At 34.2% G+C, this 15,550-nt stretch overlaps 1 protein-coding gene across 1 annotated transcript; it reads right to left on the bottom strand.

Annotated features, from left to right (window-relative positions):
• Window positions 1-2,933: 2,933 nt before the first annotated feature.
• LOC115720273 (putative disease resistance protein RGA4) lies at window positions 2,934-14,238 on the bottom strand. The gene is made up of 4 exons (XM_061109149.1): window positions 14,227-14,238; window positions 7,187-8,482; window positions 6,524-7,099; window positions 2,934-2,954 (listed from the first exon to the last, which is right to left on the bottom strand). The coding sequence occupies exons 1-4, from the start codon at window positions 14,236-14,238 to the stop codon at window positions 2,934-2,936; spliced, it is 1,905 nt and encodes a 634-aa protein (XP_060965132.1).
• Between the last annotated feature and the right edge of the window lie 1,312 nt (window positions 14,239-15,550).

Genomic DNA, 15,550 nt, shown 5'->3' with positions numbered 1-15,550 from the left:
AAAAACACGGTTTTTCTTTTGGTATCAGAGCGGGACACTAAACTCTTAGTGTGGTCCTTTTAACGTTTTCTTGTGTTTTTGCAATATGTTTCCCTTTGCAGAAGGAACTTCTATTGTTCGCCCACCACTCCTCAATGATTCCAACTATCCTTATTGGAAGGTTAGAATGAGAGCCTTTATCAAGTCTCAAAATGAGAAAGCATGGAGGATGGTTATTTCAGGATGGTCTCCTCCTGTTGTGGTAGATTCTGAAGGTAATTCTAAATTAAAATCTGAACTTGAATGGTCTACTGAAGATGATAATTTGTCTGCTTATAATAGCAAAGCTTTACATGCCATATTTAATGGAGTAGGTGAAGGTTATATTAAGCTTATATCTTCTTGTGAATCTGCTAAGGATGCTTGGCAGATCCTTCAAACTCAGTTTGAAGGAACATCTGATGTTAAGCGTTCTAGATATATTATGCTTCAGACCAAATTTGATGATCTTAGGATGTCAGATAATGAAACCCTAACTGAATTCTATGAAAAATTATCTGATATTGCTAATGAATATTTTGCTCTTGGTGAAAAGCTTGATGATTCTGTTCTTGTAAAAAAAATTGTTAGAGTTCTTCCAGAGAGGTTCGATACTAAACTTTTGGCAATGGAGGAAGCTAAAGATTTTAGCACAATGAAGGTGGAAGAATTGATGGGTTCTTTACGTACTTTTGAATTAAATCAACAGATTAAACAAAAGGACAAACCCAAATCCATTGCTGATAAAGGTAAAAGTATTGATTTGAAAGTTGCTGATAATGAAAATTCTGATAGTGAATGTGATGATGAGATTGCTGTATTAACAAAGAATTTTCAAAAATATATGAAAAAGATGGGAAATAAAAAGAATATTTCGAAAGGTTTAAAAGGTAATACTTTTATTAAACCATTTGTCTCTAACAAAAAGGGAATTCAGTGCAGGGAATGTGAAGGTTTTGGGCATATTCAAGCTGAGTGTGCAAACACTTTGAAAAAGAATAAGAAAAGTTTCAATGTCACTTGGAGTGATGATGAAACCAAAAGTGATGAAGATAATTCTGAAAATGTTGCCCTAACTTCTGTTATGACTAATGTTTTGTGTGATTCACAGGTGAAAGCTAGATTGGTATGTTTGAATAATACCACCAAACAAGAGGAATCAGATTCAGATGAGTCTGACATCTGTGAAGAGTCTCTTGCTGAATCATACAAAGTCATGTATGAAAAATGGATTCAGGTTGCTTCTGAAAATAGAGAGTTGAATAAATTGAATAAACAATTGTCTCATCAAATTGAAATGTGTGAATCGAAAATAAAAGAGTATGAGACAAGTGTTTGTGATAAAGATGAAAAAATCACTCTCTTAAAAAAGGAACTTGAAAATTTTAAGAAAAATGTCCAAATGCTTAACCCTGGATCTTCTATTTTTGAAAAAGCTCAGAATGCAGATCAAAGAGGTTTCGCAGGCATTGGATCAAATGGGATGGAAAGTTCTGGAGTCACGAAGTTTGTAAAATCTAGTGTTCCAACGAACCATTCTGAGGCTACAAAGTCTGCTGCAACAGTTTCACAGCCTGTTGTAGCAAGAGTTGTTTCTGATGTCGCAAAATCTCCAGGATTTTCGAAAAGAGTAAGATCTCAGGTAAAAAGTGTTGTTCCCACTTGTCATTTTTGTGGTAGAAAAGGACATATCAGACCTAAATGTTTCACGTTGAAAAATCTGTTTAAAACAAATTATTTTGGTAATTTGGAAAAATCTCAAAAGACACATAAAGGTTTGAAACAAATATGGGTGAAAAAAAATTGTCTAGCTGGTTTTTCTGATAAAACTGCTGCATCTCAAATGTGGTATTTTGACAGTGGTTGTTCTAGACATATGACAGGTGACAAGGACTTTTTGACTAACATTCGGCCTATGCAATGTGGAGAAGTCACTTTTGGTAATGGCTTATCTGGAAAAGTTGTTGGTATGGGAACTCTAAATTTTGAAGGGTTACCTAGACTGAAAAATGTGATGTTAGTTGAAGGACTAAGGGCTAATTTACTTAGCATTAGTCAAATTTGTGACCAAGGGTATACTGTTTCATTTGATAGTGATCATTGTTATGTTCTTAATGATGATAATGAATGTATCTTGCAAGAATTTCGATCCAATGATAACTGTTATACTCTAACCCCTGTGTTTACTTGTCATTCAGCTATCAACAACACCACAGATTTGTGGCATGCCCAGCTTGTGCATATTAATTATAAAAACCTAAAAAAATTGTCAATTGCAGGTATTGTTCGAGGACTTCCCAAGCTTGGTAAAGAAAGTGTTGGTAAGTGTGTACCGTGTCAACTTGGGAAGCAATTAAAAATCTCTCACAAGCCTGTGTCTTATATCAATACCTCAAAAGTATTGGAATTGCTTCACATGGATCTTATGGGTCCCATCCAAGTTGAAAGTTTGAATGGTAAACAATATATATTTGTTAGTGTTGATAAAACTCTTTTCATCAAGCATATAAACTCTGATTTTATCACTGCTCAAATTTATGTTGATGATATAGTTTTTGGTTCTACATCTAACCATGAAGTGCAGTTTTTTGTTGATCAAATGAAGAATGAATTTGAAATGAGCATGGTTGGTGAGCTTACTTTCTTTTTGGATCTTCGAGTGAGACAAATGGAAGGAGGTACATTTGTATCTCAAAGTAAGTATGCTAAGAACCTTGTCAAGAAATTTGGTCTTGAATCGGCTAAGCAGGTAAGTATTCGAATGAGCACCACATTGAAATTGTCAAAAGATCAGAATGGAGTAAAGGTAGACACTACACTTTATCGTAGCATGATTGGAAGTCTTTTGTATTTAACTGCTAGTCGCCCTGATATTTGTTACAGTGTGGGAGTTTGTGCTAGATATCAAAGTAATCCTATGGAATCCCATGTAACAGCTGTAAAAAGGATTATTCGATATGTTAATAGCACTCTTGATTATGGAATTTGGTACTCGAAAGATACTAATTCTAATCTTGCTTGTTTTAGTGATACAAATTGGGCAGGCAATGCTGATGCTCGAAAGAGCACAAGTGGAGGGTGTTTCTTTCTTGGGAATAATCTAGTATGTTGGCATAGCAAGAAACAAAATTCCATTTCCTTGTCCACTGCCGAAGCTGAGTATATAGCTGCTGGCAGTTGTTGTACTCAACTGTTATGGTTGAAACAAATGTTGATTGATTATGGATTTGAATTGGGTGTTTTGACTATCTTTTGTGATAACACTAGTGCAATAAATATTTCCAAAAATCCTGTTCAACATTCTAGAACAAAGCACATTGATATAATGCATCACTTTATCAGGGAACTTGTTGAAAATAAATCTTTGCAATTAGAATATGTTGATACTGAAAAACAATTAGCTGATATTTTCACAAAGGCCCTAGATTCAAGTCGCTTTGACTCCCTCAGAAAGTCTTTGGGAGTTTGCATTGTTTAAATCTCTCTTGTTCATATTTTTGTACAATATTGTTATGTGATTCTTCTCTAGCTTTTAATCTTCTTTCATTGTATTTTGACAAATCATGTTTATGCTTTTGGATTATAATTAGTTAGGATCTCATTCTTATCATACTTTGTGATGTTGTGTTAAAAGGTTCATGTTACTCTTTATTTGTGTCTAGGATTAAATAATGTACTTATACAGAGTTGAGCAATTTTTGTTTCAGTCTTGTCAGGCCCCTTGCTGGAATAGAGCTACCCATACTGAGGTGTGAAAGCCATCTTTTGAGTAAGCTGGAACATTGTAATTAGCAACTATGATGAGGATGCACTACCATAGAAAAGGGCTACCTTCAGTATGCTGTGATAGCATCCAGTTGCGGGATCAAATTGAAAAAGGCGAAAATGAAAAATTTTGCCAAGGACAATGATCCTATTTTCACTGCACACACTTATGTCTGACAAGTGTGTTCAAATTTGTAAGTCTCCTCTTTTAAATTAAAGTGATAATCCTGGTTCACAATTTTTAGTAACATGCATATCTTTTTCCTCAACATCATTTAAGTTTGATTTGTTCCTGAGATACTAATTAGTTATTTTCCTTAAAAGCATAACATGTATTTTATTTTGTCAATTTTCAATGATATTTGATTACATTGCTTGTTTAGAATCTCATATATTTATTGTACACATTGTATTTTATTTTCGGTTTTGGTTTAAATAAAAAAAATAAATAAAAAAATAAAATAAAAAAAGAGGGAGGCGTGTGACTTGTTTCATGGGCTAAGAAAATTTTGTGCTTAAATGGTAAGTATCAACATTTATTCTTCCTTGATTTATTTTTGATATGTTTTCATTTAAAGATTGAGCTTTTATATGGTAATGTGTCTTTAATCTTGAAAGATTGACTTATTTTTGGAAATATTGTTGGTAATTCTAGTTTCCTTTTATTTATTTTTTTTTTAAAAAAAAAGGAAAGGAGTTGCAAGAGAATGGGCGGTTTCCTTTTGTGTTCTTGGGCTGGTAGTTTTTCTTTTTAAGTTGGTTTCCTCTTTTGATCCTCTCTCACATGATTATATAAACCAACTTCCTTTATTTTTTATAACATAGCTACCCGATCCCTATTTTTTGTGTTCTTGCTTCTTTATTTCTCATTCTTACTTTCAGTAATTCATTGCTACAACTAAGAACCTAGGGCATCCAAGGAAAATGGTGGAATCCGAACAAGCCCCCCCAAATGCTCTTCTTGCTGCTCCAATCGTCTTGCTTGCATGGAGGAGGTTCAGCAAGAGATGTCCAAGCGGCTGTCCTCATTGATCAAGCTTTATGGGGCATAAGTTTTCTTTCTTTTTGTTTTTGTTGAACATATTTCTATATTTTCATTACTTTTTGTCTTTGGCCCTTATAGATAAAAAAAAAAGGGGGGAGTAATTGTATACTCAACTGTCTAGGGGGAGTTGAGGTTTGTGTTTGTGTTTGTGTTTGTGTTCGTCTTTGGTCAAAGTTAGCTTTTTATTTTGGTTTAATGTTGTGCTTCTCAGGGGGAGTTTTTATGTTTGTTTCGCTAACTTTGTTTTGTAGGTGTTTGTTAATTAATAATATTTTGATTATCTAAAGTGCCAAAGGGGGAGACTGTTAGGTCCTTTTTTGGCAATTTAGTTGTCAAAATATTTTTAATTAATGTGCATTTTATTGAGCATTCAATTTATTTTTATCAACTCTGGACCCTTTTTCCAGGGGGAGTTGTGGTTGGTTAGTACTTTTGAACATATCTTTTAAAGTTAGCATGTTTTTGGTTTCTTTGTGATATTCGATTGTGTTACTCAGGGGGAGTAGTATCTTTTGCTCTTGCTAACTTTCCCTTGCAGGTACTTTTTGTTAAAAATTATTTTGTTCATCTAAAGTGCCAAAGGGGGAGATTGTAAAGTCCTTTTTTGGCAAGTTAGTTGACAAAATAATTTTTCCATTTATGGTAAGATTGCTATGCATTCATATTCGATTTCTTGCCTTATAAATTCGGATTGTAGTTGCTCTTTTCCTAATTTGGAAAGTTGCACTTTCAGCTGAACTTTCCTTTGTTGGAAACTTCTCAAAAGAGAAGGAATTCTCTTTTGGAAAGTTGTCTTTTTTAAGGAAACTTTGATTATTGCCTTTTCCTTATTGATTTCGATTGTATCTTGATACAATCAGAATATCTAATCTGTTTTTGGCAGGAATCAAGCATTGATAGAAGATCGGACCCGATTTTAGTAAGTTTCCCGTTTCTGGTCAGATCTGCTGCGTCAGCATCCGAATCTGATGTAGCAGATCGTGTTTCTTTTGGAAAGTTTTTGTACAGCTGCTAATTCGAACTTGTGGTTGCCTCTTTGGTTTCTATGTTCTATAAATAGAGCCTAGAGAGCAACCATTCGAATTACCTCTTCCATTATTCATTTTTTGCATTTATCTTTTGAGAGAAGAGAGTGTTTCTTTGTTTTGTGAGAGCCTAGTTGTTCATCTAGGTTCTAGTTGTTCTATTTCTGTTCTTACTCTATCCTAGAGGTTGTGAAGAACCACTTGACTGAACAAGAGATTGGTCTTCGGGAGAAGACTTGATAAAGCCTTACTTCGAGAGAAAGTAAGCACTTGGTCTTCGGGAGAAGACTTGTTGAAGCCTTACTTCGGGAGGAAGTAAGCACTCACACTTCAAAGACGAAGGGAGTTCGGGCTTGAAGGTGTTTCAAGAAGTCAGATTCATAAAGTGGATTACAAAGGATTGCGGCAATACTTTAGAGGGAGTCTAAACTTGTTTAAGTCAATTGTCTTTGTAATTTTGATACTTTATTAATTGATTTCATTCTCTGGGCGTGGCCCCGTGGACTAGGAGTGTTCGTGAGAACACTGATACCACGTATAAATCTCTTGTGTCAAGTTATTTATTTTTCTGCAAATATTTTATATTCTGCCTGTTCAGTTTTGCTGTAGCAGAATTACTTTCTGCTTCTGCAAATGCTTACAGTTTTATATTTTCTTATATACAACTGACATTTGCAAAAACACGGTTTTTCAGGGGCAATTCTGTTGTCTCTAGTAATCCATAAATAACAAATGTGTGGAGGCTCAACTGAACATCTTTATTAATAAATTCACTTGCCAAGTTGAGTTTACCACAAACAACTATAAAGAGAGAACGTAATGTAGTGCAATTTATCAAGTGATGCGGCAAGGATCTCAAATTTTTACAATATTCATCAATAATCAACAAACGAAGAGACTTCAAGCATCCAATTCCACCTTCTGCCAAAACGCTTTGTTTTGTGGTTAAGAAAAGAGTCCTTAAGCTTACCAAACTCCCTATATTCTTGGGTCTTTCCTCTAGCTTCTTACATTCTTCAAAAATCAAAGTTTGCAAACTTTGCAGCTTACAAACTGAATCAGGTAGTCTCTTCATATTTCTATTACCATTCAAGTTAAGATATCTCAACTGCTTCATGGTCCCAATAGAATTAGGCAACACCTCAAAAGATAATCCTGACAAATCAAACACTCGTAAGTGCTTGATTGTTGAGATGCATGTAGAAAGGAATAACTGCACAACTTCATCCTTCTCATCTCTGGTATACTGATCAATATGAACACTCTTTAGTTTCTTTAGCTTACTCAACTTTTTTAAGTTATTCTCATTGATAACAACTCTTAAATATCTTACTGTATCAGAAATCTCTCTATCGTCGTTGGAATTTACAATTGAGCACTCATTTTGGGTTATTGAACATGCAAGGTTGTGAATTAAATCATGCACTCTGAACACTTGGGAGATTTCAAAAGAATCTTCATGAGGATCAAGTTGAAATAAAGATCTGTTGCACAACTCTACAAAGCAGGAGTCACCAATAACTTCGAAGTCCTCTTTGTTTTTAGGTGAAGGAAGGATTCCAAGTGCCATCCAAATACTAATCAAATCAATGCTTGACATCAAACTATCCTCTTCGAAAGTTGAGCAATAAGAAAAACACTGTCTCAAAGATGGAGACATTGCATTGTAACTTAATCGTAATGCAGGTAAAATATGACCTTCTTCTCGTTCTAACTCCCAAATTTTACTATCTCTTACCGTTTTCCACTCATGAGCTTCAGTCTTCAACCAAAGGAGACTGCCCAAAATCTTCAATGCCAAAGGAACCCCACTACACTTTTCCACAATTTCTCCACCAATTCTTTTGAGTTCATGATATTTTGATGCTTCTTCTTCACCTCCAAGTGCATACTTGAAAAAAAGAGACAAAGAATCCTTCCGAGGAAGACCCTCCAATTCATAAGGCCTTGTTCCACCCATGATTGAAGCAACTTTACTACTTCGTGTTGTCACTATAATTTTACTCTTTTTCGAACCCACTGATAACAATTCTGCTAAATCCTGCCACTTCAAAAAATCCTCATTCCATACATCATCCAATACAAGTAGAAACTTCTTATCTTTCAAGGTGTCTGTCAAAACTTTTTGCAACTGGTTTAAATTGGACAAGTTGCTTGTGGCATTGCTATTACCAGTTGCATCTGTAAGAATATCTTTTACTATTTTAGACACATTGAAATCCAAAGACACACAAACCCAAATTCTCAAATCAAACTTTTCTTTAATTGCATCGTTATTATATATTGATTTGATGAGCGTTGTCTTCCCTAAACCTCCAATCCCAATTATAGTTATAACAGGGATTTGATTGTCATGATCTTGAGCTTGGTCCTTTAGTACCATATTTAGGATCTCCTCTTTTTCACAATCTCTACCAATAATGTCTGCAGGGTTAACAAGGGAGTGAGTATTCATCTCCCTATTGCCATTTATTGGAAGGCCTTGACCCATTTTCAGCTGAGTTTTGATCAAATCAAACTTTTCCATATTCTTAGCAATATCATCTAACTGTTGTCTTATCTCCTTAATTCGATGAGCAATGCTAAAACGATACACAAGAGGATTGGAGCTCGAAAAGAAACGATGTACCTTTATGAGTATTTGAAATAAATATTATTTAACAAAAATAAAATAAATAAAAGGCTATACCAATAAGACATATACATAGAAAATCACATGTTTCTTTATTCAAAATTTTAAGTTAGAGTAATTTGCGGTATAAATACTTAAGTTTAACTCTTAATTGTAAATAAATACTTAAGTTTTTTATATATATTTTTAGAATTCTGTAGGTACCTGAACTTTAAATGTCAAGTCATTATCCACGTGTCATTTTCTTATTAGTATATTGAAATTATTTTTCTAAAAAAAAATAAAAAGTTTGGACCAATCAAGAATTGTCACGTGACAGTTTACTTTACACTTAACAGTTAGTACCTACAGAATTTTCAAAATTATATGTAAATTCCTTTTTTGGCAAGTTAGTTGACAAAATAATTTTTCCATTTATGGTAAGATTGTTGTGCATTCATATTTGATTTCTTACCTTATAAATTCAGATTGTAGTTGCTCTTTTCCTTGTTTGGAAAGTTGCACTTTCAGCTGAACTTTCCTTTGTTGAAAACTTCGGAATTCTCTTTTGGAAAGTTGTCTTTTTTAGGGAAACTTTGTTTATTGCCTTTTTCTTATTGATTTCGATTGTATCTTGATACAATCAGAATATCTAATCTGTTTTTGGCAGGAATCAAGCATTGATAGAAAATCGGACCCGATTTTAGCAAGTTTCCCGTTTCTGGTCAGATCTGCTGCGTCAGCATCCGAATCTGATGTAGCAGATCGTGTTTTCTTAGGAAAGTTTTTGTACAGCTGTAGATTCGAACTTGTAGTTGCCTCTTTGGTTTCTATGTTCTATAAATAGAGCCTAGAGAGTAACCATTCGAATCACCTCTTCTATTATTCATTTTTTGCATTTATCTTTTGAGAGAAGAGAGTGTTTCTTTATTTTGTGAGAGCCTAGTTGTTCATCTAGGTTCTAGTTGTTTATTTCTGTTCTTACTCTACCCTAGAGGTTGTGAAGAACTACTTGACTGAACAAGAGATTGGTCTTCGGGAGAAGACTTGATAAAGCCTTACTTCAGGAGGAAGTAAGCACTTGGTCTTCGGGAGAAGACTTGTTGAAGCCTTACTTCGGGAGGAAGTAAGCACTCACACTTCAAAGACGAAGGGAGTTCGGGCTTGAAGGTGTTTCAAGAAGTCAGATTCATAAAGTGGATTACAAAGGATTGCGGCAATACTTTAGAGGGAGTCTAAACTTGTTTAAGTCAATTGTCTTTGTAATTTTGATACTTTATTAATTGATTTCATTCTCTGGGCGTGGCCCCGTGGACTAGGAGTGTTCGGGAGAACACTGATACCACGTATAAATCTCTTGTGTCAAGTTATTTATTTTTTTGCAAATATTTTATATTACGCACCGTTACATTTCTTTGTAGCAGAATTTCTTTCTGCTGCTGCAAACGTTCACAGTTTTAATATTTTCTTATATACAACTGACATTTGCAAAAACACAGTTTTTCATTATAACTTAGCATTATTATCGTCAAAAATTTAAACTTAAGTATTTATTTGTAACTAAAAATTAAACTCAAGTACTTATGCTGCAAATTACTCTTTTAAGTTATATCATAAGACGTCAATTTCTCTATATTTTATTTACCTTATTTAAATATAATATTTTATTAATATTTTTTATGGGGTTTTCATAAAAAAGTTCCTAAAATGACAATTTTTTTCTCTTTTACATTTTTAGGGACTATGTTTTACTTTTTTTTACATATCATGAAAACAATATGTAAATATAAAAGCAATGTAAAAATAACATAGAAACTACATAATATAATGTTATTGTGAAAACAACGTAAAAATAAACAATTAATATTTTTATTTGTAAAACAACAAAGTCAAATTACTAAAAATATTGAAAGAAATTATAGTTCCGTATTTTTAATTATTTTTTGTTATTTTTAAGTATTTATGAAAGTATCTTTTTTTTATATAAAATTAATAAAGCATACACAAGAGAGAGAAAGAAAAATGAATAAAGTATTAATAAAATCTTTTTGAATCATTTACCACGTGCTCTACTTATTCACAAGGAAAAGGTAACTACAAGGAAAATTAACTAAAAAAATAATTACTTTTGCCATTCTAAACTTACAACACTGCCCTTATAAAAAACTAACCAAGAAGAATCCAAAGTTTGTTTTGAGTGACAGCGAGAAAAGATTTTAAGATAAATTGATCATGTAGTTGTGTACTCTTCCTTAGATAGGAAAAACGGTTGTTGTATATTTGTGATGCTTCAAGGTAGGGCCTACGATGTGTTTTAATATAAGTTGGAAAAATACTTCACTATAAAAAAGTTTACTTGTAGTCATAACAAAATTTGTGACTAAAAGTAAAAAAATTGTGACTAATTATAAATTATTATTTTTTTGTTGTGACTAAAAGGTCCGTGGCTAAAAGTATTAGTTACAAAAGTTTAAATTTATTGTGACTAAATGTGTTTTTAGTCACAATACTTATTGTGACTAAAACTAAATTAGTGACAACTTGTAGCTAAATATTATGTTTTAGTCACAAGTAAGTTTTTGTTGTGACTAAAAGTCACATTTCGTCACAAAAAATTTATGTTGTGACTAAAAAGTTGTCACTAAAAGTAGCAATTTTTTGTAGTGCTTGTATGTGCCTCTCGACAGTTAAAGGAGTATGAAAAACGATATCGAACTCATAACTTGACAGCAGTGGTGTTTGCACTCAAGGAGTGAAGACACTATTTATACAGTAAAAAGTGTGAGATATACATTGATCATAAGAGTCTCAAGTATTTTTTCAGTCATAAAGATTTATGAGCAAAGACGCTGGATAGAGTTGGTAAAACATTATAATTGGGAAATTACTTATCATATTAGAAAGGTCAACATTGTAGATGATGCCCGTAGTTAGAAAGGTCAGGGACAAATATACAGTTTGATGCAAATTTCTCCACAGTTGACTTTAGACATGACCGAGGCTGGTATTAAGTTTGTGGTAGGAAGACTTTCCAATATAACACTCCAATCTACATTATTGGAAAGAGGCCTTACCAGGCAAGGCTGTTGCGGAAGAAACAGAGGAGAAAACAGAGAAAAGAAAGGATATTATTATTGAATTAATTAGCTGATTACAATGAGGGAATATATATATATATATGTGCTAACAACCGACAATCCTTCTAACTAATTGTTGCTAAATTTATAATCACTACGCAAGTATACGCAATCAAGTAGTAAACTCACACAGGTGAGGTCGAACCACAGGGAATTGGACTAATTACTACTAAACTATACTATTGATTCTATCTGGTAAAAGAATACTTTTTATGAATTAAATAAGACAATTCAGAAAATTAAAAATAACAAAGGAATATTAATCAAGATAAGAAAATAGGGAGACGAATCCTATTGTTAAGTTACCAGTGTTAATGTCTAACTTCTATCCTTCTCTTGAAGTGAATGACAGATTATGAATTAACATAACTCTTTTCAGATCTTTTAGGTTCTAAATCAAATGCTCTTCAATTAATCTCTTAATTAAACTAACATGAAATCAGCATTAAGCAATAATCTATTTGTCACAAAGGCTATGTAAATACTCTCGTTTCACATCAAAACCTAGACTATCCAATTTTAGCATTCTCAATTCTCACTTTTCAGATTTCGAATTGAGATCATAAAACATGTAAAAGGTGATCAATCTTGCACATGGAAATTAAACACAAAAAAGAATAGTGTTCACAATCAAGATGGAGGAATGACAATTATTCATTAACTAGGAAAAACTTAAACAACATTCATCATTCTCCCTAAATAGGAGTTTAGTTCAAAACATCCATAATCAAATCCATAATTAACATTGAAATAGAAAAGAACATAGAAAAATTAAAGAGAAGAGAAAGAACTAGTTGAAGCAATTGATTCGGGTCGCCACAAGTCGCTCTTCTAGCCTCCTTCTTTGTTTCTAGGGCTCCAATTCTGAATAATCCCTAATTTTCACGAACTCCTTCTATTTAAACCAATTCTCATCTTTAAAATTCGTGAAATTACGAAACTGCCCAAAAATCCCGTCTCTGGGTCCCCGTCGCGACTGGCAAAGCCCCCGTCGCGACGGGGTTAAACAACTTTGTCTCGAAATTCTCTCTGCCACTTCCCGTCGCGACTGGCATGTTCCCCGTCGCGACTGGGTTACACTTCTACTCCTTGGAGATGTCTCTGCCAGTTCCCGTCGCGACTGGCAAATTCCCCGTCGCGGCTGGAACAGGCAGCGACACCAATCTTGGATTTTCTTCTCGATTCTTTCACAACTTTTCCTCAATTCTTGAACATACTTTCTTTAAATGCCCGAGGACCTGAAACCAAAGAATCAAGCGTAATATAGCCCTAAAACTAGAAACAAAGAGTGAAAACTAACCGAAAATATGACCCGAAACTTAGATTAATTTTAGCCTAACAAATTCCCCCAAGCTAGATTCTTACTCGCCCCCGAGTAAGGGAAAAAAAACTAACTACGCTGTCAGATAATCACTATGCTGCTGACTCATGCTCTGTTTTCTTCCTTGCATAAACTAGAATTTCGATCCTACTAACTCTAATAATTAACTCAGATGCTCAATTCATAGCACTATGTACAACTGCAAAAATTTATTCAAATGTGAAACATTGTTATAAAAGTTTTACTCTTCCCACCAGTTCCACATCCCGATAACTCATAAGCTTGCATGCTGACCTTTCTCCACTAATGTTGACAGTATTCTTTGGAATCATTAGGTCTTTTCAAGGCTTTAGGTAATATGGCTCAGATATTCAGGGATAGGCAAAAGTCAATTTTGGCTCAAGATATCATAAGCACACAAACAGAACCCACAAGCTTCTTACTTTCTTTTTTTCTAAGATCCCATAATATTCCCGAATTTACCAAGATTGATAGAAGACATCTCTATTATTTTTTTCCAACATCACTGATTTTTTTTCGCTTTTTTTTCTTCACACATATTTTTACTTTTTATTGTGTTTTTTTTTTCATATTTCATTTTTTCTTTCAGTGACATTGAATGACACAATTTTTTTCTTCTCAATCTTACAAGTTTTTTTTTTCTCCCTCTCACTATTTCTTCACACTAAATGTTTCTCCTCCCCCAAACTAATTATGTAGCTTATGATATCATGGATAACATGGTGAAGAAAAATTAATAGTGTGGTTGCAATTTTTCAAATCGATGGGTGAAAAACATAACAGGTTTAGGCTCAAAAGGTTAACTAGGGATACATCTTATTACGGTAGGCTTGAAAGGCTCAAACTATCCAACAAATGCCTAAATCATATTCCAATTGAACACTATCAAGGATTTCGTCTCAAAAGAATAAACATGCAAGTTCTAAACTATCCTGTCAATCTTACCACAAACCATAGTAAAATAATTATAACAATTTTCACAGATTGAATATTTGCAGATAAACACAGGTTTCTAAGCATACAAACTAATCCAAAGAGTTAACAGAATCAAGCACACAGTTATTTTACAATTTCAGAACACATCACACTAATCAGCAGTATACAACTATCGTCAAGCTTATTACCATTCCTTGACTAAAACAAAACAAAAAAAACTAAAAACAAAAAAAAATTAAAATGCATAAATTAAAGTGCAGAATTTAAAAATTTTTAAGTCTCTCTCCCCAAACTAAATATGACATTGTCCTCAATGTGCTATTATACTCAAGGTGAGAAAGACTTACCTGAACCCCCATCAGAAGGGGTTGGGTGGTGGTGGCTGATCATAGGGATGAAAACGAGGAGGATATGCCAAGTAATTCGGGTCCTCGACCCCAAGACTCCACGAATCAATTAAATGATTGAACTGCCTCACTTGATTTTCATCAAATTCACTTCTGCGCACCATGTAACTCTGGATATGATTGTTTTGCTGGATAATGTAGTTGAGTTGAGCATGGATATGTTGCATCCCCGCATCAAGAGGAGTGGATGTGGGAACCGCTTGAGGCATTTCTTCATTTGGATTGTCCTCTTCCTCGGGGACATGAACTTCTGGCTGCTGGTTACGACGAGGAGGAGGCGGTTGACCATATGGATGAGGGGGCTTTAGGTTGCGCACCATTGTCCAATCAATATTCCGTTGTGGTTGTACTTGATTATCATAAGGATATTGTGGCACACCATTAGCAACACACAACTCAGTTATAATTCCCGCTAGGCCAATTCCTGTATGTGCAGTGGCCTTGACCATGTTATCGAAACTCTGCAAAATTATACCTCCAACTGGCACATAAATTCCCTTCATTATTGCGTGAACAATTCTGAGTCTATCCAATGGAAAATCCGATAAATGCTTACTAGGCATAAGCCTAGCACTTACAAAAAACATCCAAGCGCGAGCCACTTGGTTCAGTTCACATCGATAAAGCATTTGGGGTTCTTCATCCACCTCATGCAATCTCAACCCCGGAAAACCGACTATTTCCGCCAAGTCCACAAGGTCAAACTTTTCTTTCATAAATTGTCTATACGTTTCCTCCATAAGAATTTCTTCCTCTCTTGGCATGCCAAACATTTGATGGATGGTGTTAATGTTTACTCGCACGGTTGTTTTGCGTACCCGTACCCTTTCATTTTGTGCCTCAGGCCAATTGGCTAAAAATTCAAGAGCCAGAGTTTGATTGATTCTTTCTGAAATTTTCACTAACTGCGCCCAGTGGCGATTCTGAATTTGTTGCCTCATGGTCTCAAATAATGGGTTATTCGGGATGGGATTGTCATCATATTCAATACCTCGATCCATAATGAAGACTCTCTTTTGCAGTTCAAAGTATCTTTCTTGCACTTTCAAACTCACAAATCTATCTTTTTTATAATTGGACTTCGACGCCGGTGTTGGCGGTTTCGACGATGAAGCACCCGATTGCCCCGTTCTAGTACGCTTGGAACCCATGACACACTTCAAAATTACCACACAAAAATTTTGGGAAAAATTCGGCAGCACTTCCCCTTAATTTGTTCACTTCCCAAAAATCACAAAAATACCACAATAATCCAACAACAATA

Source organism: Cannabis sativa, chromosome 2 (genome assembly GCF_029168945.1).
Source record: "Cannabis sativa cultivar Pink pepper isolate KNU-18-1 chromosome 2, ASM2916894v1, whole genome shotgun sequence".
Lineage (NCBI taxonomy): Eukaryota > Viridiplantae > Streptophyta > Magnoliopsida > Rosales > Cannabaceae > Cannabis > Cannabis sativa.
The sequence above is the reverse complement of the archived record's forward strand: the minus strand, read 5'-3'. Positions and strand labels throughout refer to the sequence as shown.

Bases quoted from the DNA above. Each gene is read 5' to 3' on its own strand.
- LOC115720273 (XM_061109149.1), bottom strand. The intron at 7,100-7,186 runs GTAAGATATTTA...CATATTGATCAG, and splicing joins ATAGAGAGATTTCTGATACA to TATACCAGAGATGAGAAGGA. The intron at 2,955-6,523 runs GTCAGTTGTATA...TCCTTTTTACAG, and splicing joins AAAACCGTGTTTTTGCAAAT to CTGTTACATGGGATTCCATA.